At 46.4% G+C, this 27,684-nt stretch overlaps 1 protein-coding gene across 1 annotated transcript in view; it reads left to right on the forward strand.

The window, feature by feature from the left end:
- The window catches only part of TMEM178B (transmembrane protein 178B), a 373,172-nt gene extending 346,625 nt beyond the window's left edge, over positions 1 to 26,547 (forward strand). The window contains exon 4 of the mRNA XM_080665985.1: positions 26,154 to 26,547. Within this exon, the coding sequence (XP_080522111.1) occupies positions 26,154 to 26,404 (251 nt within the window). The 3' untranslated portion in view covers positions 26,405 to 26,547. The remainder of the gene's footprint in view (positions 1 to 26,153) is intronic.
- Positions 26,548 to 27,684: the final 1,137 nt, after the last annotated feature.

The following is a 27,684-nucleotide window of genomic DNA, read 5'->3' on the forward strand; positions in this document are numbered from 1 at the left end:
AGCCCTCATCTAGGCTGGAGCCCCCTATCTAGATGCCGACTCCATTCTGCCACCCAGCAACCAGTCCTTCACAGAGCAGTTAGCATCATTTTTTTTTTTAAAAAAACTATAAAGCAGATATGTCACTCATCAGCTACCGGTGCGCCAAAGGTTTCCTGTTGAATTTAAAATCCAAATTCCTTTCTCTTCTTTGGAAGCTGTCTTAGTCAACTTGAGCTGCTATACCAAAATACCATAGACTGGGTGTTTATAAACAATATGCAATTATTTCTCACTGTTTTGAAGGCTGGGAAGTCCAAGGTCAAGGCACTGAATCATTCAGTGTCTGTTGAGAACCTGCTTTTTGGTTCATAGATGACACCTTGCTGTGTCCTTTCATGGAGGAAGGAGTGAGGGAGCTTTCTGGGGTCTCTTTTTATAAGGGCACTGATTCCATTCCTGAGGGTTTTGCCCTCCTGATCTAAGCACCTCCCAAACGTCTCTCCTAAGACCATCACCATGGGGTTAGGACTTCAACATAGGAATTTGGGGGCACACAAACATGCAGTCTATAGCGGAGTCCTATGTAATCCAGTTCACTCTCTCACCCTCTTTCCTGTTCCTTCCCTTACACTCATGTCACTCCACCCATGGGCTGCCTTTGTGTCCTGGAACACAAAATGTTAAGTCAAGGCACCAGACAGAGCTGGCTGGCCCCTTTGCCTGCAGTGTTTTCTCACCAGTGTCTCACAGCAAGGTCCCTCCTAGGATTCAGAGAGGGTTTCCTTGACCACTAACACCGTGAAGCCACCCAGTCACTCGTGACATCTCAATTTAATTTTCTGCGACACACTACTTTCTGAAACGTTTGTTACTGTTTTCTTTTTAGTTGATTTTTTTATCAGCTTAAAACAAACATTTATTATCTCAAAATTTCTATGGATCAGAATTCCCAGCACAGCTTGACTGGGTTCTCTGCTCAGAGAACTATAATCAAGGCATCAGCTGGGGCCGGGATCTCATCTGAGGCTGGGTTCTCTCCCAAGAGCTAATGTTGTCAGAATTCATTTCCTGGCAGCTGTAGGATTCAGAAAGTTTGGTTTCTCAAGGGCAGCAGGGGAGACAGTCTCTGACTTCTTTAATCTTTAACCTTCAGATATTTCTTTTAAGACTTTATTTTTTAGCATAGTTTTAGGTTTATAGAAAAACTAGAGGCCCAGAGCACGAAATCATGCGAGACCCAGACCCGCCTTGCTGGCAGGACCCCAGACCTGCCCTGCGTGAGCCACGGGCCCTGCCTCTGCAGTGCCATCCCCACCAGCCCCAAAAGTCCCAGCCCCGCAAGAGGTGCTCCATGCATCTCCTGGTGACGGGTTATGGTCATGATGCCGTAACAGCGTCACAACACAGGCCTTTTATGATATAGATTGAATGGGTAGTACAGAGTTTCCATTTTACTCTCTACACCTGAACATGGCTTTCCCTATTATTAATATCTGGTATTAGTGGGGTATATTTGTTATAATTAATGAATAAGTATTGGTTTATTATTAATAACTACTACCCATAGTTTATCCAGATTTTTACATTTTACTGATGTCCTTTTTCTGCTCCCAGTTCCCCTGCATGATTCCCCATCACACTTAGTTGTCATATCGCCTTGGGCTCCTCTCACTGTGACAATTTCTCAGACTGTCTTTGTTTTTGATGACCCTGACTGTTTTGAGGAGTGTTGGTCATCTGTATGGTAGGATGCTCCTCTGTTGGAACTTGTGTGATGTTTTTCTCATGAGTAGACTGGTTTATGGGTTGGGAGAGAAAGACCACACAGGCAAGTGCCATTTCCATCACGTCATTGCAAGGGGATAGCCATGATTTATTTGTGACAGTTGATGATGACCTTGGTCATCTGGCTGAAGTAGTGGGTGTGAGGTTTCTCCTCTGTGAACTTACTCTTTCTTCCCTGTCTCCATACTGTCTTCTTTGGGAGGAAGGAAGAGTCACTGCCCGCACCCGAGGAGTGGGAAGTTAGGCTCCCTGTCCTTGAGGGTGGAATATCTACGTAAGTTATCTGGAATTCTTTTACACAGGAGATTTGTCTCTTCTTCCCTACTTATTAATTTATTCAATCATCTATTTGTATCAGTGTGGACTCATGGAAATTTATTTTATACTTTGGTTATAATCCAACATTCTATTTTGTTGATCCAGCTTTGGTCCTTGGGAGCTCTTTCCAAAGGCTCTTGTGTCCCTTTGCTACACTCCTATCAATGTGGGTTTGGTTTTTGTTTGTTGTTGTTTTTTGGACACTTAGTTTTTGGCACTATGAGGTGCCCCAGTCCTAGAGTCAGTCATTCCTCCAAGGAGCCCTGGTACCTTTTAATGGAGGGTGGTATTAGAAACCAAGATTGGGCCACGAGGTGTCTGCAGTGTTTTTAACTTTCTGTGTTTGTTCATTGACTACCCCACCCAACACTTAAATGTAGGCTCCATGAGCCCCGGAGCCTGTCTGCCTTGTTCTGCACAGTGTCTGCATTCTCAGATGTCTGTTGAACACATGCATAGCAAATGTGAATTATGTGCAAGAGAGAGAAAGGATTCTTTTTGGGGTTGTGGGGGAGAGAATTTCAGCTTTTTTATTTCTTTTTTATTTCTTTTTACAATATACAAAATAGATTTATTACCAGATTATAGATACAAAATAATTAGCCATTTACATGCAATAAACATTAATATTTCAAGAAAAAAAGATTTAAAATACAATAATATTACCAAAACTGTACTAGCATAGTATAATATCACAAAAGTTGTAGGAAATATTAAAAATCTGCAAATAACAGGATGGTTTCTATTATATTCTAAAATATTTTTTCCCCTCTGGCTCTATTTTTGTTCATCAGTTTATGTTGTTCATTATATTCCATAAATGAGTGAGATCATGTGATATTTATCTTTCTCTGACTGGCTTATTTCGCTTAGCATAATGCTCTCCAGTTCCATCCATGCTGCTGCAAATGGTAAGAATTCCTTTTTTACAGCAGCATAGAATTCCATTGTGTAGATGTACCACAGTTTTTTAATCCACTCATCTGCTGACGGGCACCTAGGCTGTTTCCAAATCTTAGCTATAGTAAATTGTGCTGCTATGAACATAGTGGTGCATATATCCTTTCTGATGGGTGTTTCTGGTTTCCTGGGGTATATTCCTAGAAGTGTGATTATTGGGTCAAATGGGAGTTCCATTTTTAGATTTTGAGGAAACGCCATACTGTCTCCACAGTGGCTGCACCAGTCTGCATTCCCACCAGCAGTGCACGAGGGTTCCTTTTACTCTGTATCCTCGCCAGCACTTGTCAGTTTGTTGATTTGTTGATGATTGCCATTCTGACAGGTGTGAGATGCAATCTCATTGTTGTTTTGATTTGCATCTCTCGGATGATTAGTAACTTTGAGCATGTTTTCATATGTCTCTTGGCCTTCTGTATGTCCTCTTTTGAAAAGTGTCTATTTAGGTCCTTTGCCCATTTTTTGATTGGATTGTTTATTTTCCTTTTGTTAACTTGTATGATTTCCCTGTAAATTTTGGAGATTAAACCCTTATCTGAGATAGCATTGGCAAATATATTCTCCCATGCAGTGGGCAAGGATTTTGTCTCAACAGAGCAGCAGTCCTTCAAGAAAGTATTCTCTCTTATCTTTCATTCCTGGTCTTATCTTCCCATTCATGAGATTTCTTATTCTCTTTTTAACTTTATCTGAACACTCCAAAGGTTCATGTAGAACAAGTCTCAAATTCCCTTTGGAAGTAGGGAATGTTAGAAATGGGAGGGACTGCCCTGGCATTATGACTCAGTTGGTTGGGCTTCATCCTGTGCACCAAAAAGTTGCTGTTTTGATTCCTGGTCAGGGCACATGCCCAGGTTGTGGGCTTGATCCCTGGTAGGGGCGTGCCAAGGTAGCCGATAGATGTCTCTCACACATCGATGTTTCTCTCTCTTCTCTTCCTCTCTAAAAATCAATAAAATTCTTTTTTTAAAAAAAAAAGTCTCTTTAGAAATATAAGGGACCTAGAGACCATCCAGTTGGACCTCCTTGTCTTCCCAGATGGCAGTAGTCATGTCAGTTGTCCTAGGTCACCCAGCTAGTGAGTGGCTTATCTGAGTCAGAGCCCAGCCTGTGCCACCAGCCTGGATACTTGAAACCTGTTTCCAGTACTCCGTGTTGATGGTCCCCACGACCCCCTGTGTCACATACATGTCTCCCCACACTAACATGGCTCCAGTTCTGTGCTTCTGTACTTTCTGTTCCTCCCTTCTCAAAGCACATAGGGGCACCTGGAGGCGATGGTGGCCATAATTGAGGGCAGGGATGGTAATGGAAAAAGGAAATCATTAAAGGTCCTTTTCCTACCACCTGTGGTCAGCGTAACCTTTTCTACCTCCCAGTCGTCAGGGGGAACAAGGAGAATGCCCTAAAGAAGCTCGAGCTCTCAAGTTTGAGTGATTGCAGTAATTTGCAAACCACTGATGCCAAATGCCTCCCCCCAGCTCACCAGAGAGCAGTTCATCCATGTGATGAACCTCAGACACCCCTCTTCAGATAGATAAAGACCTTGATAAAGGCTCAGCATTTCTGAAAACTTACAAGCCGAACATGAGAAGTCTAAGGTGTAGGTGTCTTGCCTGGAGGACTATTTCTTTAAGGCAGTCATTTTAGGGACTCCAATGAAGTAGAACAACGTCCAGGTTCCCATCAGCTTCTACCACTGTCATTCCTCACTCCAGCATGACTTAGAAACATGGCTGAGACGGTGTTTCTGGAAGACCAGAAAGCCCTATGCCTCAAACTTCATAACTCATGGGTAAGAGAGGAGAAACCATGTATATTAGATAATCTGGGAGGAAGAATAAATTCAGTATAAGAAACCCTTAATAAATGGTGGCTGTTACAATTATATGTATATCCTAAGTGAAGTCCATTTTAGTAGGCAGAGAAGGGTCCATGATATACCATGACCAGTCAAGGGCATAAAACTTATTTACTTACCCTGCTAAATTGCTTTTATAGTTGCCCAAGAGATTTCACTAGAACCTCATAACTCTTCTCTTGACTTTTTGTCTTATATCCTTTCTTTTCATAATCCTAAGCAGAGCTCCATAAACTGCTTCACACCCTGGAGCATGTCTTGCCCTTTGGAAGGAATATGTTTAAATATTTATTAGCATTTGATAATTGTTTTCAAAACAAAGACATCAAGGGAGGAGTCATATTATCAGGGGGATTAGGAAATGACATTCACTTTTGCCTAACGTAGAATGAGTGGCCAGGATCTATCACTCCAGCAGCCCAGGCAGCAGGAGAGGTCATTTCCCCTTAGAATTGGAATGGACCCCAAAGGGGTGACACCCTGGCCACCCAATGGTAACCTAACTTTGCTATTATAGGTTGCCTCCATTATAGATTTGCCCCTCAGAAGAGAATACTAAGCAGCTTTGTCCCTGCAAGCCCAAAATCTGGTCAATGAAGGCCTTGTCAGATGCCCTATAACCTGCCTGTCCAAACATTCAAGAAAGCCACATGTTCACTGATCAGGGGTTGCTTTTGTCACTGAATTCCCAGAGGAAAATGCTAAGACAGAGCCAACCCTGGAAGGAGATGGACAGCAGGGTGGTTTGTGAAGGCATCTAGGAGAGCTCTTTGGGAAGAAACAATCCTTATCTCTCAAAGTCCCTGCCCACACTTGCCCATGAGCTACCTTCAATTCCCTGCCACACAGTTGGAGATGGGAGGTGTAAAGTCCTTGCTCATGAAGGATAATCATCTAACTATAAGGGGGAATTAGGGTATTAGTACAGGACAAAAGGAGCCTTGGAATAGCCACACTCAAACCCACAGCCTCCCAGGCCTGCCTCCAGCACTGTGCCACATGTAAACCCTACAGCCACACAGGCCTGCCTCCAGCACCGTGCCACATGTAAACCCTACAGCCACACAAGCCTGCCTCCAGCACCGTGCCACACGTAAACCCTACAGCCACACAAGCCTGCCTCCAGCACCGTGCCACGCTCGCAGGACACTGCAGCCTTTGACACAGGAGCTCCCAGAGAGCTTGACAAATTCTCCTAACTCAGGCCAAGTCCCTTGTGCTTGAAATCACTTCTCATCCTTGATGACTTTATAATCTCACAAAACATGTTGCCCTTCCCTTCAAAAGCTGACTTCCTGGACATTCCAACACAGCCTGCTAATAAGGCTTGGCTGAGTTCACGGCTCACTGAGGTAAGGGAGTGCACCTCTTTGGGAAGCTGACAAGGACTGGGGAAGGGGGTTGGGGGCAATAAGGTCAGAATTTACTGAGAATTGGAAGTCTGGGTTAAGTTCTTTATTTCAATGCGGGTGGTGATTAAAATTGGGTGAGAATACCGATAGTGCCCAGCATTGGTGGAAACAGCAGGACTGATGAAGTCTTAGAGCACACACTGTCTGTTGAAGCTTCCAATGGAAGAGTTGATGGATATTTTGATAAGTTCCTGTAATGAACAATCAAACCGCTTCCGTGGGCAGGACAGACCCGGAAGTCAAAAATAGCAAAGTTAGGTTACCATGGACAGTAAGGTATGGTTTTGGGTCACTGTCTGGGATCGGGGTGGGGTGTGTGAGGATGTTTTGGGGTGTCACTCAGGATGAGTGATTTCTCCACAGCCTGGTGCCTTCCTGACTGGCTGCCTCCACCAACACAGACGTACTCAGACATGTCTGAATTATTGAGTGAATGTTGAATGTAAATAGTCCAGACTTAGGCTGGCACCCTGATACCCCGAGGTCTGTCACGAAAACAAGACTCTCTTTCCAGGGGTAGAAATACTGGCTTCGCTGCACTGAAGTAGGATCCCTGTCATGAAGTAGGGGGTCGGGCAAGGGCAGGCTGGAGCAGAGAGAGCAGGTGGCTGGGGACATCTCCATTACTGGGTGAGGTATAGAGAAAACAGATGTCTCCAGCAGCCTTTTCAGTGGGAACAGACCCAGAAGGTAGTGGTGACACCCCAGTGCTTGATTGCCATGGAAACTTGGGTGGTTTCTAAAGCAACTTCAAAAGCTGCCCTCCCTGTGGCTCTTCTGGATGTTCTTACAGAGGTGTGCAAGCCTCAGAGAAAGGGAACTTGTCAGGCAAGCTTCTGGCCCTTGAAACATGTCACAAATCAAAGGAAAATGCTGGAGTCTGAAGTAAATGGAGAGAACCCCTCTTGCTGGACTTCAAAGATGCTCCCAGGCAGCAATGAAGAGGAAGGAGCAGGTGTCAGTGAGGAGGAATTTCCTTCCTTCTGTCCTGTCCTGGGGGCGGAGGGGTTGAGGACAGGTGAGAAGTGGCACCAGAAATAGCCAGGCCCAAGGGAGGGGGCTGGAGGACTCTGCTGGGAAAGGCTCCTGCCACTACCTCCCTCCCTCTCCCGCAACCCATCCTCATATTTCTTGGATGTCTGAGATGCACCCTGTGTATGGGGATTGAAACCAGAGGACCAGACACCAGGGGAAATGGTGCAGACCAGACCCAGGACTGAAAGATAGGCTGGAGGGCATTGCCAGCAGGCATGTTGTAGTGTGTACACAGGAACTAGGGCCCCAGCTTCCTCTGGGTACCAGAGGGATGACTTGGAAGAGTGGCCCAATTTGGAGAGCCAGGGAGCAGGGCCAGGCAGCCCCCACAGTGCATAGTCAGGCACAGCGTTGGGCCCACAAAACATCCCTGCACCCCACTGTGTTGGGGGGGGGTGGCAAGGCTGAACTGTTTGACTGTCCACATTGTACAGGGGGCACTGGTGATAGCCTGGAAGGCCTGGGGGGTGCTAACGGGAGACTGACAATGGACAGGCGTTATGAAGCCGGCCCCTGAGGTAGTCAGGTAGTCTGTTCTAGTGGACATACTTTTCATCCTGACAGAACTTGGGCTGTTGGGACAGGTGGGTAGTGCCTTGCCTTTTATCCCAGCTATCAAATAATTGGAGAGAGGGCCTGTGTAGAGCTGCTGTACCTCCCTGACATTCTGGAAGTCTCCTAATTGAAAACCCTTTCTTGTTATCAGATCATATCTCATGCCTTGTGGCTTTAGTTGGGGGTTGGAAAATACTCTCCCTAGCTGTAGAAGCCCTCGGAAGATCAAGGATGTCCAAGATGTGGCTGTGAGAGGGGCAAGCCCATCGCCACTTCACTTAGCCATCAGAACCTGCCCGCTGCCTATCATTCGTTAAATAAAACAGCCAGTTGTTGATCACCTGGTAAGTAGTAGGTCCTGTGGAGGATAAAAGGAAATAGAACTCATTCCTACCTTGGAGTTGCTCACAATTTTAGAGAGGAGTCAGACACTGAGACCCATTACTGTGATCACTGAGCTGTTTTTCTTTGAATGACTGACATCTTCACAATGCAAAATATTAAAAACAAAAGCATTCTGTCTTTTCCGCAGTAAAGACAAGGGCATCTTCAATCTACTATTCTTAGGGAAGGAAGGTTCTGGTCATCCAAAAATGGTGGGTGGGGATCATTTATAATTCGGGTAACACTTTCCACTTCACATGACTGCAAAGAGAGGGTAAGGTCTCATTTGACCTTCAAACCCCCTTAGGAGGCAAGTGGAGGAGGCAGACAGGGAGAAGGTAAGAGATTGCTGAGCATCTCTGCTGTATCAATGGTAAATGCTCTTCAAACATTATTTCTTTCATCTTCCTAACAGCCCTTAAGGTTGTCATTACCACCCTAGTTTTGTAGATAATGAGCTGGGTCCAGGGAGCCATGAAACAAACTCAGAGTCATGCAATTAAGTAAATGGTGGAGCCTTAATCTAAGGCACTCACACTAATCCCCACCCTTTCTTCTCTGTTCCTGGGACCTGGTAAAAGGCCGCCTAGCAGGCCACCTGGGATCAGGAAGTAGGCCTGAGGACTTAACCAGCAAGGCAGATAGAGGCTTACTGGAAAGCATTCATTTACAATGGGTAAGCCAGAGAGGACCCCCCCTCAACCCCCACCAGCAAGGGGCAGGTCTATGTTTGGGGCAGGGCAGGAGGAAGAGGGGTGGAGAAGGCCCAACGGGAGGCACTGCTACCATCAAAGTGTGAAAAATGGCATTAGGTCAGGTCTGCATCAAAGCCCTGTAGCCTTAGGCACGTTTATCCTCTCTATAGCTCAGTTTTACCATCTGTAAAATCGCACCCACCTTGTGGGGTTGTTGTGAGAATTAAATAAGTTGTGGGATGTGCCTAGAACTGTGCCTGGCCCAGAATGAGCACTTTCTACAGTTTGATTCACATGTGGTCAGTTTATCCCTGGTGCTTGCTTGCCTTCTTTGCAGTTCCCAGCACTTGCCTAGACAGTTGAAGTATCTTGGCCAAGGTCACATAGTTCCCACACCAAGGATTCCAACTCAAATCTATTTGACACTGAATCCTGGGTTCTTAATAATCATGCAGCACTATCTGCCAGATAATAATGAACTTTTTGACATATTTACAATCCTTCAGCAACTCATGGCCCAACAGGGCAAGAGACAACCCCACACAGACCTTCCATCGTGATAGCCGAAGAGCATTGCTCCTGGGGTGACAGAAAAGATAAGGCTGATTCTGTCCAAGGAATTTTTCCTAGAGAAATAGGAAATGAGCCCCATTGGCTGAGGGCCTTATCTTTTCATATGCTCTGAGACAAGAGACAAAGCTTGGGGCTCATGTTGCAAAAGGAAGAATCCTAACTTATTACTTCTGTAGCTCAGCCACCAGCCCATTTCATCTCTTGATGTCTGGTATCTCATCCCAGCATGTCTGGTATCGCTTCCTCCTGGCTGCTCCACCTCTCACCTTGAATCTCCTCTTACCTCACTAGGATTTATCTTTCTCCATCTTTCCTGAAACTCTCATCTCTTGTCTTCCATGACAGCACACTCATGATTTTTCCTCTTCTCTGTCTTTTCTGTTTCCATGCTCTCTGACTTACCTGTAAATGTGGGTGCCAAGTCTCTTTTTTTCCCCTATAAACACGTCCCCTTGTCAACAACATTTATCCTCACAGTGATCATTATCTCTGCACAGAGGAGTCTGGAACCTGCATGTGCAACAGTCTTTTCTGAGCTCCAGGCTCATGTTTTCAATTGACATCTCCACCCTTCTGGAACCTCAAACATGCCTTGAACTAGACTTGTCCTTTCTCTACATACATTATGCATGTGCTTTATGTTTATTGCATATGTGCTCAACACTGGCTTATTGCAGGCACCTGATAAATGCCAGCTTTCTCCATTGCCTTTCCCCGATGAAATGAGCTTCTTTTCTTGATTTCCTCAGCACCTCAGCCTGTCACTCACCTCTGGGTCATTTTTCACTTTTCTGGTTTTACCTCTACCTTTCCATCAATTGTCAACATCTGCCAATATTTCCTTTGCAATATTCTTTGTGGCCCATTCATTCACTTCCATCTGCTAAGTGCCATGCAGGCCCTTCATACTATTGCAGTAGTTTGACAGCCATTTAGCTTGGTGGACGGAAATCTTTGCCCACCACTTAGTTGCCAACCTCTGAGCCTCCTTTTTGTCACCTGTAAAATTGAGATAGAGCTGCCTACCGTACAGGTTTGTTGTGTGGCTGGAATGAGATAATATAAAGAAAGCACCTATTGGGGGATTTGTATTCCATAAATGTTCCTTTCCATACTGCCCACTAAATTCAACCTTTGCACCATACTGTCTGTCTAAAATACACTCATTACCATGTCATTTCTCTGATGGGAAACATTCTGAGTTCCACATTGTTGATAGAATAAAGGGCAATGCCCCCAGCATGGAGTCCAGTGTCAGCCACAATTCTGTCTCAGACTTGCCTTCCGCCACACAGAGCACTTGTCATTCTCGGCCTCATGCCACCTTTCTCTGTCTATTGAGGCCTGTGCTTCCTCGAGACTCAGCTTATAGTCAGCATCTTCCAGAAACCTTTGAATCATGTGAACTCAAACCGGGCTCCTCTGCACTCAGACATTCCTTTGTGCCATTATGATGGCACTTAGCTCATAGGGAGTACCTTGGAGAGTAGAAATCTAGTTCATTTCCTATCTGCTCCCTGGGATTAAGCCTCCATGGTGGCAGGGGCCTCATTCTTGTTGGCTGCTCTAGTCATTATTTTGTTCTTTTTCATTTTAAACCTTAATAGGATTTCTGGTAACTTTGGGTCCTTTCTGCTAAAGTGACATAAATTGAAGTCAGTACCATCTTCCTCCAACAGTCTTTCAAATATTTGGAGACATACTATTGCACTTCTTATCTGCTTTACAATTTGAATTCAACTCAGTAAACAGTGCCTACTATATGCCAGGCATTATGCTAGCACCCAGGACACATAAACAAGAATGTGTGTGGTCCCTGTCCTTAAGGGCCACCCAGGCAAGTGCTAGAGGCAGCGTGATTGGTGCCATCACAGAGGGGAACTGTGGGTACACAGGGAAAAGGAACCTGTGCTCAGGGGTCAGGAGCAGCCTTGCTGGGGAGCTAACGATTAGGCTGAAGGGAGAATGGAGTCTATTTGCCCTGTTCTTATCATTGCCCCTCAAAGGGCTTTTAATGTTCCTCTACTCAATGAAACTGCTGCTAGATTCAGACTTGGCCACTTCTCCGAAGCAGCCTGCCAGGCCTTTATTTATTCATTCTAGTTTAGACTTTCTCATGTTATTAATACATTTCCACTTTTATATGGCTCTGAGTAACTGAACTCTGTTGTGAATGAAGCAAAAAATACTTTTTATCTTTAAAAAATGCTTAAGCAGCTTTATGTAAAGGTAAAATGTAAACCTAGTATGATATTTGACCTCTGGATTTTTGGCCCTGTGTGGAAAGGAATGCCAATCACTGTCTCCCTAACACAGTGGTTCTCAACCTTTCTAATGCCGTGACCCTTTAATACAGTTCCTCATGTTGTCGTGACCCCCAACCATAAAATTATTTTTGTTGCTACTTCATAACTATAATTTTGCAACAGTTATGAATCGTAATGTAAATATCTGTGTTTTCCGATGGTCTTGGGCGACCCTGCTCGTGGTTCTCAACCTGTGGATCGTGACCCACAGGTTGAGAACCGCTGCTGTAGAGCCTAAAACTATCAGAAAACACAGATATTTACATTACGATTCATTAACAGTAGCAAAATTACAGTTATGAAGTAGCAACGAAAATAATTTTATGGTTGGGGGTCACGACAACATGAGGAACTGTATTAAAGGGTCACAGCATTAGACAGGTTGAGAACCACTGCCCTAACAGAACCTGGGAATCCCTTCTTAAAGAGTCCACCACACATCCAGGCTATAATTTCTTTAAAATGTTATATAGTTAACTAAAATACCCACTCTGGCTCAGCTCTTAACATTTCCATTAAAATCACATTTCCCAGAAGGCTTTGGGTGTTAGATGTGTAGGGTCCCTGAGTTAGCATGGCCCAGGGAAACTGGAGGGTGTTCTCTCATCTCTTTAGGACAAACTACATTTTAAGCCCTACTTCCTAAGGGACGAGAGATCACTGACTTCCCTGAATGAGTGAGCTTGAGAGAGGAGGCCACACTGGTGGGCCCAGCACCATTTGGGTCCTCTGCCCTGGCCCAGCTCCCCAGGGGGCCAGCATTCCCATGTCAAGGCCCAAGGCCAAGGCTAGCATCAGGAGGCCAGTTTGGAGGCCTGTTTTCCTTTCTCTGGCCCGCCAGTGTGAGTCAACACCACTGGGTGAGCACATCTTCTCGACAGAGCTGAGCGTTCCCTTAGGCAAACGACCCTAAAATGCCAGCCTGGGGGGAGAGTATTAGTGAGCTGATTGTGGCCTGGCCTCAAACCTCAGTTGCTATGCTGCCTCACCATGAATGTAGCTGACATTTTTCTCCCTGTCTACCTCCTTTGAGTTTGAATTCAGAAAAGGAAGAGGAGTGAGTCATTTTCATTCCCCAGGCCTTCAAGAGAAAAGAGGAGCTACAAGGGCTGTGGGCCGTAGGATTGGGGGGAGGTGCTAGGGGGAGAGTAGGACCCTCAGGTAGGCTGGGGTCCACATGGAGCTCCTTTAGGTCCTCTTCTAAGCATCAGTTTACTCTGTCCACTGGGTTTAGTTTCTGTCCTGTTGGGAAGCTGCAAAGAGTCTTATTGAAAGAGTGAGTGCTCTGATCTTGATCCTTTTCTTCCTGAGCTCTCCACCCTCATGGAAAACTTGTGTCCCTGCCCATGAAGCCAGCCCCACTGGATTCCTGAGAGTGGAGTCACAGAGAGAGAAACAGAAGCTGAGTCCTATCCTGGGCAGAGCTCCGGGGGATGCCCGTTATTCCTGCCACCAGATCACTGGGCCTGCCCTGGCTTCTGCCATTTATTCTTACAAGGCCTTGTTGTCCTGTTCTCCAGCTTTGCCTATAATTCTGTGAACTTTCACCTCCTTCCCATCAATTCCTTTCCTTTTTAAAGAAAACTTGTGTCCCTCTGCAGGAAGTCAGCTTTCTCGCTGACACAAGTAAGGAATGAAATTGTACCCAGTCTGTGATAGGTTTCCTAGTTCTCTGAAGAAGTCAGCAACGAGATTTTACTAGCCCACGCACCCAGAACCTCCTTAGGGCCCCATTTGATAATGATAGGGTCGCCTCCTCCAGTCTCATCATCTAGATGATAAATCTGACTTAAACACCACTGTGCATAGAACCCTATGGGGGAAGAAAAGAGATTTTTTTGCTTACATTGCTTACAGTCCAGCTCCAGAGACAGTACATACACTTAAGAAATGAGAGGCAGCATAGCGAGTGGTAAAAGCATGGGTTTGAATCCTGGCTCCAAACGTAACTAACTGTGTGACCTTGGACAATTTACTTAACCTCTCTGTGCCTCACTTTCCTCCTCTAAAGTTGCTTTCCTCATCAGAAGATTGTTTTGAGGATTAAAGAGTTAACATTTTTAAGGCACTTGAAACAATGCCTGTCCCTCAGGGCATCCATTATAAATATTACACATCCATGTTTGGTCTATGTAAAGTGACGTATGTGCTCAGTGACCCAGCAGTGAAGTGACAGCATGCAAATATCACTTGGGTACATGTTTTCCTCTTAAAGAAAGGCAAAGCCAAGCTGACAAATGTGCCAGGCAGACGTAACCATACACCAAACCAGGTGGTAGGCTCTCCTGATCTTCTGGCCACCACCCCAAGCCTCCTTCTCTACTAATTAACATGGCATCAGCTCCGATCAGACAGGGCACAAGCCAGAGGGATTTCTCTCAGGAGCCAATTTCTTCTAGACACTTAAACAGCTGCGTCCCAATCCTTCCACACTGAAAATCAAGGCAATTTAGAGCTGAGCCTCATATGCACGTCAGTGTCGAATAATGACATCTAATGGTCTCATCCACCAGCCCTTCTGTGCATGTCAGGAGGTGATCTTGTCTCCAGGTGGCTCATGTTTGATAAAATAAGTGACAGCCAGTCCTACAGCAATTCAGAGAGGGTGGCACCTCCTCACCCCAATACCTAATGTCATGGGATCACTTAACTGGAAGGCATTAGAGATCTGGTCCTGCCTCCTGTACTTTATGGTTGAAGGGATCACAGCCCAGAGACATGCGGTGATGTGCCCAGTTCATGGGCAAGGGAGAGACCAGAACCTGGATTGTCTGATTCTTGATGGCATTCTCTTTCCACAAAGCCACATCCCCTTCCCTTGCAGCTTTCCCACCAGGAAGCTGGAGCAGAACAAGCTGGTGTACCTGTGGGCCAGGAGACCCTTACACTAAGTGAGGCAGGAACTCAAACGTGGGCTTCACACTGGCCCTGGAAGTGATGTGGCTTTCTCTGCAAAGGCCTTGTGTGTACCTGGGATGCTGAATGACCAGAACAACCAGAAAGCTGTAATGTCCGCGATTGTGCAGGCTTTGTCCCCAGCAAGAAACCCCAGGCAAGATTGCCCTCTGCCCTAGAGCTTTCCAAAGTTTGCACTGTGCGCCATTGTCGTCCACCAGAAAGAGGTGGCCAAGGAAGAGGAGAGGAAAGAGAGGCAGAGGCAGGAAGATGACATGTTCTGAGGGGCTTACTCTTGGAAGCTCACGAGTCACAGCTTGAGAGTGTTCCTCTCTGCACAGCTGCTGATGCCACTCTCGGTTTAGTTAAGAAGCCAGTTGGATCCCACTGCTCCTCAGCTCTGAACCAAGGCCAGATGGATAGGAAGCTGCAAAGTTTCGCATTGAAAAGATGACATGCTGCACTCTTTTTTTTTCCTAATTCAATTCTCCTATTAGTTATAGGTTGATTCAGATTTTATATTTCTTCCTGATTTAGTACTGTTTGGTTTTGTGTTTCTAGGCATTTGTCCATTTCATCTAAGTTATCTAATTTGCTTGCAAAGTACTGATTTTTTAAAATTTTTATTGAATTGATTGGGATGACATTGGTTAATAAAATTGTATAGGTTTCAGGTGTACAGTTCTATGATACATCATCTGTGTATTGTATTGTGTGTTCACTACCCAAAGTCAAGTTTCCTTCCATCACCACTTTCCCCACTTTACCCTCTTCTACCTTCCCCATCCCCTTTCCCTCTGGTAATCACTATGCTGTTGTCTGTGTCTATGAGCTTTTTTGACATGCTGCATTCTTGATTCATTACCTTTCTAGAACTCTCTTTCCCACCCTATTTAGAAAGTTCATAGCTCCCCTCAGACCAGCCACCTCAGATCTTTCCTACTTTTTATTCCATGAAGCATTAAACATCAAAGGTCAGTTGTGCAAAAGTGGATTGGGCCAGTATTTGCGTCCCCTGTGGCTTTTTTTTTACTGGGGGCAATGGAAGCAAGTATAATGTATAGTTCTCAGATGTTTCTAAAGTCAAATACTTCAGCTTTACAGAAAAATGAAATAATTATTTGGGATGTATGCTTTAGGACCTTTTAGCAAATTATATAACTTGAGATTACTATGGGAGTTATATAATTTATATGCTATGCTATACATATACATATATATGTAATTTACATATATAATTATATGTATGTATATAATCTCACAGCAACTTCAGGAGGCACAGAAGTACAAAAATTGAGACTTGGCTTGAATCGAGTACCTATGTCTGCATTAATCATCGTGATCATAGAATGGCTTCCCCAGGAGAAAGAACGGTGACGTTGTTTTAGCAAAAGAAGAAAGAAGGGAACATATACTGTGCAAATGAAAAATAATAAAAATCTAGCTCTCAGTCCATTATATAGCAGGTGCTTAATAAATGAGTATGGATAACTGTGCATGCCACCTCTCTATTCCAGAGGACCAGGCCAGAACCTCTACAGCACCTACAAAAGGTCCCCATCCCATGTTCCATCAGATTCCCACTCCTTTGGGCTAGTTCCTTCTCTCCATCCTGGTTGAGCCACAGCCTTACGAGTTTCTTCACAAACCCACCCATGTCATAATGCAGCCCCCACTGGACACTGTGACCTCCCTGAGCCCGAAAATAAATTGCATTACCAAGGAGGGTCTGTCTCAGATGCATATTCTGACATTTTCCAATTTCCATGGTTCTGGTTGCAACAAAGTCCACAGAATGAGGAATCCTGAGTGAGCACTTTCTTTGTTGGGCGCAGTTGCTTCCTGGTGTAGCATCTACCTGGGCCGGGCAGGGAGAATGGAGCGGGCGCTGGTAATGAAAGCAGCAGCCACGTTTTTCCTTGCCCTCCAGAACAATTTGTCTTTGCCCTCACTTCAAGCTTGAATTTCTAATATTATACCTTCCATATAGAAAGCAATTTTAACTTCTCTAAGCCTTTTCACATTTATTATTATCGCTCTTCAAAGTAATCCTGCCGAGAGGGTATTATTCAGATGCCGAACTTCTGTAAAAATTAAAATGCCTCCTGAAATCCAAGGGACCCATTGAGACCCAGGTGGGTGTGTCCATGCGTGGGTGCACGGGCCCACTCACATGTACGCTAACGCCTCTGCAATCATAGCAGGGAGGAAAAAGGAAGAGGGGAAGACCGGGCATATATACTTCATTCCCTCCAGGTTTCACTTCAAAGCCCCACAGCCTAGAAATCCATTTCTCCCGGTGATCTGGATTGAATGCTCAGTGCTGTGTATGATGCAAAAGGAGATACCCCTGCAATCCGGATTCAGGAGAAAGTAGTCAGGGGTGGGGAACGTCTGGCCCTAGGGCCATATAAGGCCAGTGAAATCATTTGGGGTGGCCCTGCCAAGGCATTAGGGGTGAGTTAATTAAATGTTTGACCAAATATAGCAGGCTAATTTTTAAGTTGATAATTTTGTATGGCCCGTGAATGATGTGATAAATATCCAAATGGCCCTTGGCAGAAAAAAGGTTCCCCACCCCTGGGTGAACACAAGCTAAAACAAGAGGTGTCCTTCATGCATGGTCAGGTGGCCTGTGGAAGACCATGAAAGTTCTAGGAATTCAGAACCAGTGCAGATTGTTTTGGGCTGGGCACGCTCAGGGAAGGTTTCTTGGGAAACTGGGGACGTGGACTGGCCCACAGAGGATACCTTCTAGGACAGCTCACAGGGGCTCTCCATAGATTAGGAGAGAAAGGCAATGCCAGACTCCAGTCAAAGAGACTGGACCATGGTGCTTTGACCTTAGTCAACTCCCATCATGGCAAAGCCTTTGAACACTGCTGAGGCCCTCTTTCACTTGCTTGGCCCTTTAGATGTTTCCCCAAGTTTGAAAAGGCTCTATCTTTGGCATGGAGGCCACCAAGGCCACTGATATTGTGATCAAATCTAAATATACACCTAAGAAAATAAATGTATTGATTGGCAGTAAGTGGGAGCCGGCATGGATACATTGGTGAGAATGACTAGATGAACAAAACACATACGAGATACCCAGCAGCTATAGCTTTATATGACTCTGTTTAGATGCCTGTTTAGCTACAGGGAGGCCATAATGTTCAGATTGAAATGTTGTGTTAATAGGATAATTATTATGTATTCACCTATTGTATTTGATCGCTAGGTCTGCCAACACATAATACCAGACTGAGTGGCTTAAACAAGAGAGATTTATTTTCTCATGACCTTGGAGGCTGGAAGTCCAAGGTCAAGGTTTCAGCAGGGTTGTTCCCTCCGAGGCTTCTCCCCATGGCTTGCAGATGGGCGCTGTCTTGCTGCCTCTTTGTGTGGTCTTCCCTCTACACATGCAGCTGGCTGGTGTCTCTTTGTATGTCCTAATCTCTTTTTCTTATAAAGACACCAGTCATATTGGATCAGGGCCTACCATAATGGCCTCATTTTAACTTAATTATCTCTTTTTTAAAAAACAATGGCTTTTAGAAAGAGAAAGAGAAGGAGAAACACCAATGTGAGAGCTGAATATCTATAGGCTGCCTTCTGCACACCCCCTACACGTGATCGAGCCCACAACCCGGGCATGTGCCCAAACTGGAAATCGAACCTGCATCCCTTTAGTGTACAGCAAGCATGTCAAACTCAAAAGCTAACACGGGCCAAATAAACAAGGCATGCGGCCCACGGGCTGTGAGTTTGACGTGCTTGGTGTACAGGATGATGCCCAACCAACTGAGCCACAGGGCTTAATTACCTCTTTAGCGGTCCTATCTCTAAATATAGTCATGTTGAGGCACTAGGGATTACGGCTTCGGCATAAATTTTACAAGGACACAATTCAGTCCATGACACCTGTGTTTCCAGATTTGGTGGCCACCCTGTAGATATGGAAAATCTAAGGGTTAAGTTCTATGCTAGGACTCTGGAAGCGTTCACTTTAGAAACAATGCTAACCTGTATGAATGGGCTAGTCCCTTTCGGTGCTTGAGTTAGGATGTTGCATCACATAGGACAGCCTCGTAGCATGTAGACACAGCCTCGGAAACACAAATGCTGCTTTCCCAGGGGCGTGACGACGCTTATGCAGTGTCTCAACCTAGAGCGTTTGCAGAGTGTTCAGAATGATGGATGATCTGTCCTAACTCAGGGCCCCATCCCTTGCTGTGTGTTCTCCGGAGGCTGTCACCACCCCTGCCTCATCCCAGTGAACCCCTAAGGCACCTTGGATAGAAAGCCCCATGTGACCTGCCTGTTGGCTGCTGCTGATGCAATGGTGTATAATTCAACAGTCATTTATATGCCATGCAAGTCTGAGCAAAGCTGGAAAGAGCTCTCAGGAGCCAAATGCTACCGAGGCTTTTAATCTAAGCAAAGGAAGGGTTTAGTAGACATCAGCTTTTGGGGATGCAGACACTGCTGGTGGAGGAAGAGGAATCCTTTCTCTGTTTGCTGACTTTGCTTGTTTCTGGTTTCAAAGCGGGGAGTGTCTTAGGGAGGACACGGGCTGCTGCTTCTCAGAGGTCCTGGACTTGCACATCCACAAGGGGATAGACAGCTTTGCAGCCACCTGTGGGTTCGGGTCAGAACAGGGGCCCTCTGGCCATATAGCAACAAGGTAACATGCAAGGGTCAGGGATATGCACATGTTGTTCCTCATTTCCAAGAGCACAAAATAATGTCACATGGGTGGATTTCCAGCCCTAGAAAGCTGCAGAAATTATACTTCAGCAAAGATTTGGGCATGACTTGGTCACTTAAGGAGAAGCTATTCGGCAAAACGCCTGTGCACACAATATGTAAGTGCCCCGGATTCTTGCGAGAACCTTCACCAGGGCCTCGGTTGCCTAGGCCCGTGGTCGGCAAACTGTGGCTCGCGAGCCACATGCGGCTCTTTGGCCCCTTGAAGTATGGCTCTTCCACAAAATACCATGGCCTGGGCGAGTCTATTTTGAAGAAGTGGCGTTAGAAGAAGTTTAAGTTTAAAAAAATTTGGCTCTCAAAAGAAATTTCAATCATTGTACTGTTGATATTTGGCTCTGTTGACTAATGAGTTTGCTGACCACTGGCAGGCGATGACTTCTTGAATTAGTAAGAGCATTTCTACTGTGGAGCCTGAGGCCTCGGTTCTGATGCCATTTCTCTGCAGGGTCCATTCGAATGGCATTACTGCCCTGGCTGCTCTGACAGGCCCTGAAGTGGGTGGGGACATGTGGTCTCCCACCCCTTCCTGTGGAGGCTGATAGGCAGCAACCACACAGGAGGCCTGTCCTGTCCATCTTACACCTCACTCGGTGCCCAGGAGTGGGCTGAGCTGGGGGTTAACACCAGAACTTTGACTACCAGCTTAACCATATCTTGGTGCTGGGATGGATTCCTTCTGGTGGCTGATTGAGTGTTCCCTGGTGACATTTCAATGTTGCTAAAGAATTAGCTGCCCCAAAACAATGCTACCACAGCCTGGCATTTCTTGACATTAGCAACACATCCCTGGATCCACGTTTCTGTGCTCCCACTGGGCTAAGGCATTATGGTTTCTTTAACTTGCATGCAAAGGGTTCATCATGTCGCCATCACAGTGTCACCGATTAGTGGAGAGCAGGGCTGTGCAGGAACCTGTGGGAAGGGTGACCAAAGTGTTCCACGTAGCCCAAGACTTTCCAAGACACACCTGCCACCCCCCACCAACTCCCAGGCATCCTGGGATGGTTGATCCCCTTACTAGGGAAGCAATATTATGAAAGAATAAAAGAAGTCAGGGACTTAAGGGAATCGGGGCTTGTGGAGATAGCATGGGACATCTGTGGATAGCCAGGGAATCCCTGGGGACTGTGGACACGTAATCACATAGTATATGATTTCAGATAACCCTGTGACTCATGTACTGGTAGCAGTTCCAGGCAGAGGACAGGGCGAAGGTGCCAGAAAGAGTGTGAGGGGGGCTTTCAAGTCTGAAAAAACAAAAGGCGACTGAGAAGCCCTCCAGGGACAGAGCGGCATCTAGGGAGGTGAGACCAGTCCTGGGCCAGGGCACAGCTTGGAAACCGAGGGCAGACATATCCAGGAAGGAGGAAGTTGTCAAACGGCCAAGAAGCTAAAACTAGGGGGGAAACTAGAATCTAATATTTGGCAACCAGTGAAACACTAATTAGAAATGGCAGCAATGCGAAGTGGGTGGGTGAGGAAGCTGGGTTTGGTGTTGGAACATGGAGCCGTCAGTCTGGGCATGAAAACCGTTTCCTCCCTCTCACCCTCACTCGAGCCTCAGCTGCTGTGCCTGGCATGGAGGGGGCAGGACAGGGGACAGAGGGCGGGCAGCAGCCCGAGACACTGCAGAGCCCTCTCCTCCTCCAGACAGGTGCTGACAGGACACACGGAGAGGAGTGGCCAGGGTGGTCATGCATGGAAGCAGGTGTCATGCTTGAACACGCAGAAGGAGCACTTAGGTTGACACAGTTTGTTATACCGGTTGGACCTTTCCACTCACAGATGGACTTTGCAAGTAGGGACACTTGATGGGCCTGGAGGGCACTGTTCCCTCGATGGCAGAGAGTCTTATTAGCACAAGCTAACGAGGTGGTGCCATCTCTCCTAACTGGACTTCCTGAGCTCTGAGTCCGTGCGAATGCCCATCCTGGCACAGAGTGGGTAATTATAATTAGATTTTGTTTCTCACTCCAGGCAGCTACAACTGACTGGTTGGGGCTGGCTGCCCAGAGGGCTGGGCTGAGTAGGAGTCTGAGGCCCCTTCCAGAACCAGCAGGAATGAGGGTTGAGATTGCTTTGTCCTTTCTGCCAAAGGTGTGGACTTGCCACTAATGAATGCCATCGGACTTGGCTGTCCAAAGCATAGTTCTGTAATGACATACCTTGAGGTCCCCTTGCAAATGGACCAGGCCCGTGCCTCTCATAAATGTTTAAATTACTGGCCTCCTTTCTTCAGATGAAATTTCACATGAAAGCAGGGTTATTTTGGCCAAAGAGAGGAGAGAGGGCTGGGAGCTTCGTCTGCTCCCTCTTGCTCCTGAGACACCTCCATGGGACACAGTTTGGGAGAAGAGGGCCAGGGAGGATTTCTCTGCGAGTGTGATATTTGAACTGAGACCTGAGAAGAGCTAGTTGAAGGCCATTTCAGGCAAGGGAACAGCAAGTGCAAAGGCCCTGGGTGGGTACAAGTTGAGCTGGTTTCAGACACAGAATGCTCTTTTGTGTGGCTAGAGTGCAGGGAATGGTCATGGAGGGTGGAGGTCAAGGTAAGAAAAGTAGGCAAGGTTCACTCAAGTAAAGCCATACGAGCAGGGTAAGGAGTCTGGGTTCAATGCTGAGAGTGATAGGAAGCTATCTGGGGAGGGGAGGCAAAAAGAGAAGGCAGGACAGCCATTGTTTGTCCCAGTGGCGGTGTGAGAAATGACTGGGATGGTAGCTGTAAGCATTTCAGAAGTTGGAGGTGCAGTGGTATTGGGCTCCCCTTCTCACCTCAGGCACAGGGACCCAGGACAACGGGCCTCTGAGGTTGAAGGAGACCAGGTGAGCACCCCATCTGCTTATTGCCTGCAGAATTCCTGTTCCACCTTCAAGTCCCTATTTCCCGGGGAAACCTTCCCCAGCTCAGCATGACGGTCCCTATCAAAGAGTTGACTCTCACCACTTACTCCTGGGTATTGTGCCTCTTTCCCTAGAGAACACCTGGTGCAGGAGGAGCTCACGGTCTCTGCTCTCGCCCCCTGATCTCACCGATGAGTGGACTGAGGGTTCAGAGCTGCCGCTAAGCTCGTCTCTTGATCCCCACTCTGGTGTTGTTTTCACTTCATCCACAACTTTTCACTCATGAACGCCCCATATTCCCAACTAGATTATAAGCTTTCTTTTCATGTTTTTATTTGAGGTTTCATTAAAGATTTTCCTCTTCTTTGATCTCCCTCGCATCTAGCATAATGCTGATCACAAACAGACGTTCACCATATATGTGCTGGCTAGCTGCTCTGCACATCATGGAGCTCACTACTGATGAATCTCCTGCTCCCCCCGCCCCATCACGGTTAGCCTGCCTCCCCACACAAGGCCTGACAGCACTTAGCCTGGAAATCCTCACTGCTGGGTCCCCCCTGCCTGTGCCTGCACCTGAGCACGCAGCAGAGCCTGGCTCCAAAGGGAAGGGCCTGGAGCGGAGTTCTTTCCATGGAATTGTTACGCTAGGACTATAGTTAGTCTTGGAGTCTGATTGGATATTAGGACCAAACCCCAAGCCAGGGAGCGTTATTGAGAAGATGTGACTGCGCATTTCATGTTTGCTTTTCGTGGACCCTCACATGTCTCTCGTGAGAAATAAAAAGGCAGATTCTGAGGACCCAGCCCCAGAGGTGAGGGTCTGCCATGGGGGAACAGAAGAGGACTTCATACTTGCCCAAAGGACCATTCTCTGTGTGAATGGAAGGAGGTTGCAATTTCCAATGTTATAATATCTATTACCACCCATTCACTGAGATATGTTTTCCAACAGAGGCATTTAAAGTCTGTATTCACACACGTGCCCTCCGCCTCCCCCCACCCCAGAACCCCAGTGAGGTGGTGGCGGCAGAGGGTGGAAAGTCTCCATTCCGCACTCCCTAGTCAGTCACCCATCCACAGGTCAGAGAGGCAGGCTCAGCACCCTGGGCAGATAGCGGGGGCAGGTGGGGTCCTTGCCTGCTATGTCCCTGTCTCCCCCCACCCCCAAGTGTCAAAGCACATTCTTATTTCCATTGTCAAAACATGCTGCTAAGTAACAACGGCAACACGTTACTGGGGCTCTGCCTTGTGCCTGCATGGGTCCATTTCTCATTATTAATGCACATTTTAACGCACATTTCCAAACTGGGATTTATAAGTGCAAGAACTACTGAAAAATAGAACCCTTGCTTGCAATGGAAAACAGTAGCAGATGTGGAAACTAACCCAACCTATTCCAACTCTTCCTCATTGTCACACAAATTCCCTAACAAGTTGCACAGAAGGCTTCAAGGGCCATCTTTAGTGAGAACCCTAAAAGGTTCCTCCTCACCTATGGAAACACTGACAAGCGCTAATAAGCAAAAGAAATGTTAAAAGGTTTGAAAGTCTCAGAACAGGAACTTAAGGCAAGAAGATTCCCCCAATGAAGTGCATTAACATAGCAACAAGGTGTATGTTATCAACAGATAGGGCCATTTCCATTTGGCAATTAGTCCCCCTGGACCTAATCTCTTCTTTCTTGATTTATCAACCGCATCTGTGCGTCACCCCTGATGCCTCACTTTAAGTTGCCCCTCCAAAGCAATCATTCACTCAACAGTCATCCACTCCTGCCCTGCTCCCCTCTTCCAACCCTCTCCTCCCTTTTCACTGATGACTGCCGTGGCCCCTGACTGGCCTCTGCACTAACAGCAGTGCCTCAGAGATGCCCTCCAGCACCTGAACAGTGTTAGAGCTAGGTCTTTGTTCCACAGGGGGACTATTTTCTTAATCCAAAAATGTCATTTTCATCATCACTTCTCCTAGAATTGATGGGATGGTCCATTTTTCCACTCCCTTGCTGATTGTGGAGCTGGTGATTGTTTTTTAAACAGAGCAAAACAAAAACAAATAAATAAACAAAAAACTTTGCTAACTTGATAGATGATGCTCTATGACTATGCTTTTAATTTTCAATTCTTTGGTTGTTGGTAAAATTGAGCACTTTTCACATTTGTTGCCCATTTGTATTTCTTCCTCTGTGCTCTTGACCATTAAGTTTCATCTTTGTCCAATAAAACGTTTTCCCTAACCCAGTGGTTCCAAAGTGTGGTCAGCGTCAGCATCCCCCCAAGAATGTGTTAAAATGTAGATTCTCCAACCCAGACCAACTGAGCCAGACACTGTGGAGGTGGGACCCAGCAATAGCTTTAACAAGCCCTCTGAGACTCCATTCTACCCACCCCAGACTGGGTGAGACAGAATTCATCTCGCACCCAGGTGCACAACAGAGGGGCCCTGTGAAGCGTCCTGCCTTGCAAGACACCAGTCTTAAATAGCACAGAGGATAAGACGGCAAACTCTGGATCTGGCCTGCCTGAGTTTGTAGTCTGGCTCTACGGTTACTAACTGCATGGTCTCAGGAAAATGGTTTAAGTTCTCTGGGCCTCAACTTCCTCAATTAGTAAAATGGGGGAATAATATAACCTACCTTAAAGATTTGTTTTGAAATTTAAAAGGTCAGTACCTGTGTAGCACTTAGCACAGTCCCTAGCATGCAATGCTTAGTAACATTAGGTATGATTGGTGCCACTATGGCCGTGTGCATTATCGCAAGGTCATGGGCCTGAGGGCTGGAAAAAACTTGGCCATCACGAGGCAAGAGGTCTTAAATAAATATAAGCATAATGCACCTCTCTTGTTCCCGACTCCAAAAAATATCCCTTTCCCTCTGCCTTCCATCGACCCAACCCAGCCATTCCAAACTTCAGACCACGCTCCCACCAGGGGTGAGAGAAGAAACACAAGATACAGGAGATACTGAGAAAAACTCTTGAACTCATTTTAGCTACAGCAAGTATCTCTATTGGTTTAAAATGGGTGTATAATTCTCTAGCATTTTATAATATCCCATTTCTTCTGGCAGTCTTCCCATTGGTTAATGTGAGTAATATTTTTTTAAAGGGAGGTCCCAACATTAAGTAAGTGTTTGAAATGCCTCGGAAGGCAAGGTTAGAAAAGATAACATATGCAAAGCAGACTATGGATCTTCATGGTGAGAAGTTGTGGACAGACTTCCCCGAGGTCGTTGGTTCCCCTACTACAGGATTAGTGTGCTACTGGGAGCACTTTGGGGACCGTTATCCTACAGGAAATGGGAAAGGGTTTCCAGGATTTGGCTGACCTGTTGGTGAATGGATTCAAGGAAAAGCCAATATTGTAGTAAGACATTATTTATAATGAATAAAGATATTTTTCTCTTTAAAGAAGTTGCAAATGGGGTGTTTTCTGTGTCTCCAAAAACAGTGTATTTTTAAATGCTTCAGAAACATGAACTGAATGCTCTCTGCCTCACTCCATCCTACACAAAACTCTACCGTGATATTATTAAGTATTTTTGCAAAGGAGATGCTTCCGGAGTTTATCCAACACTGGACAATAATTGAGGAGCAAGGAAGCTTTGATCCCTTAATAGTATTCTCTTCTCCAGGAGTATTTCCCGATATTGAACTTGTTACCTGAACCTTTTCTTTTTTTCTTGCTCAAGAAAATCAAAACTGTAATAATCCTCACTTCTCTCTTTCTCTCTCCCTCTCCTCTTCCCTTTCCTTCTCCATTCCTCCCACCCCCTGTTTCTTCCCTTGTCCCTCAGGAACCTTCTGCATCATATCACTGTGCACCTGTGTGGCCGGGATCAACTTTGAGCTGTCACGCTACCCTCGCTACCTGTATGGACTCCCCGATGACATCAGCCATGGCTATGGATGGTCCATGTTCTGTGCGTGGGGGGGCCTGGGCCTCACACTCATCTCGGGGTTCTTCTGTACCTTGGCCCCTTCTGTCCAACCTGTCCCGAGGACCAACTGCCCTAAATCCAGACCCGAGAATGGGACAGTGTGCTAAAAAAAACACCCCATACATATATATATATATATAAATATATATATAATATACATATATAAAACAAAACTAAATCCTGATGAGGCCAGTGCCAAGGCAGAGTGGAGGTGGCTCAGGCACCGCATCTCGTCGGACGTTGTGTGTGTTGCCTCATCACCGAGATGGGGAAGGCGTTCCCACCACGTGGCTCTTCCATCAATTCTTAACTTTTGGTTCCATGGTTCCCTGGAGACAGAGTGAACATCACCACTCAAGACAGCATCCCGATCCCCGTCTCTCATGAGGACGGGGTGGTGGGCTGGGAAGGGACAGTGCCAGGGGGCTAGAGAGACACCAATGTAGGGAAGGAAGTGCCACCCACCAGGCCAGTCACCCCAACACTGATCATATCACAGAGAAGCAACACCCTTATTCACAGAATGTCACCAAACCTTCAAGGCCATGGCAGAACCACTCCTCCTGCTCTTCCTGTCCTGGTTCCCTCCGGCCCACCAGTGACACACCAGAAGTGGAGGAGAGAACAAAGCAAGAAGGGAGTTTCCTCTTTGCTGCCAAACTTTTGGACAAAGTTCTAGAGGTGGGAAGGGGGAGAGAACAACCTGCTGAGAGGCAAGATCTGCATCAATGAGAGGACACTTCAGCGGATGCTCAGAAAACCCAGTCTTACCTTCCAGCTGCCTTACACCACGTTCAATAAGAGGCCACCCTGCCCCAACCCCACCTGCACTCCTTGGGCAGCCGGAGCCTTGGAGTGATGCTGTGATGTGTGTGTGTGTGTGTGTGTACGTGTGTGTGTGCGTGTGTGTGTGTGTGTGTGTGTGTGAAACTACTTTGGGTGGTTCCCTTTCTTCCTTTTCACCTTTTAAAATGGAAATACTGCATTCTGACTGTTGTCTCTCTATCCATTGGGATGGTTTCAGGGCCCAGCACAGAGGCACAGAGGCCAGGAAGACAATGTGGGGCAGGCCCACGTGGGTGCCAGTTCTGCAGCTTCTGGTCCCTGGAGTGTGTGTGTGTGGCGGGTGTTTGCTGAGTGTGGATTTTGTTGTGTGTGTTGCATTTTTCTATTATTTTTAGTGCAGCTGAAATTCCCAGAGGGCAGAACCGAGAACACCACCACTGGGCCGAGGACCCTGTGGGTCTTCACACCCTGGTCCTTGGACACCCCAGGCTCTAGTCCCCTCATTTCAGAAGTTCACGACTCATCTGGGCACAGGAGCTATGAGCAAAGAGGGGGACACGGTTCAAGAGGGAGGAGGAATGTGCCCTCTGCTGTTGTTGCA

The sequence above is a fragment of the Plecotus auritus genome, assembly GCF_963455305.1.
Source record: "Plecotus auritus genome assembly, chromosome: 4".
NCBI lineage: Eukaryota > Metazoa > Chordata > Mammalia > Chiroptera > Vespertilionidae > Plecotus > Plecotus auritus.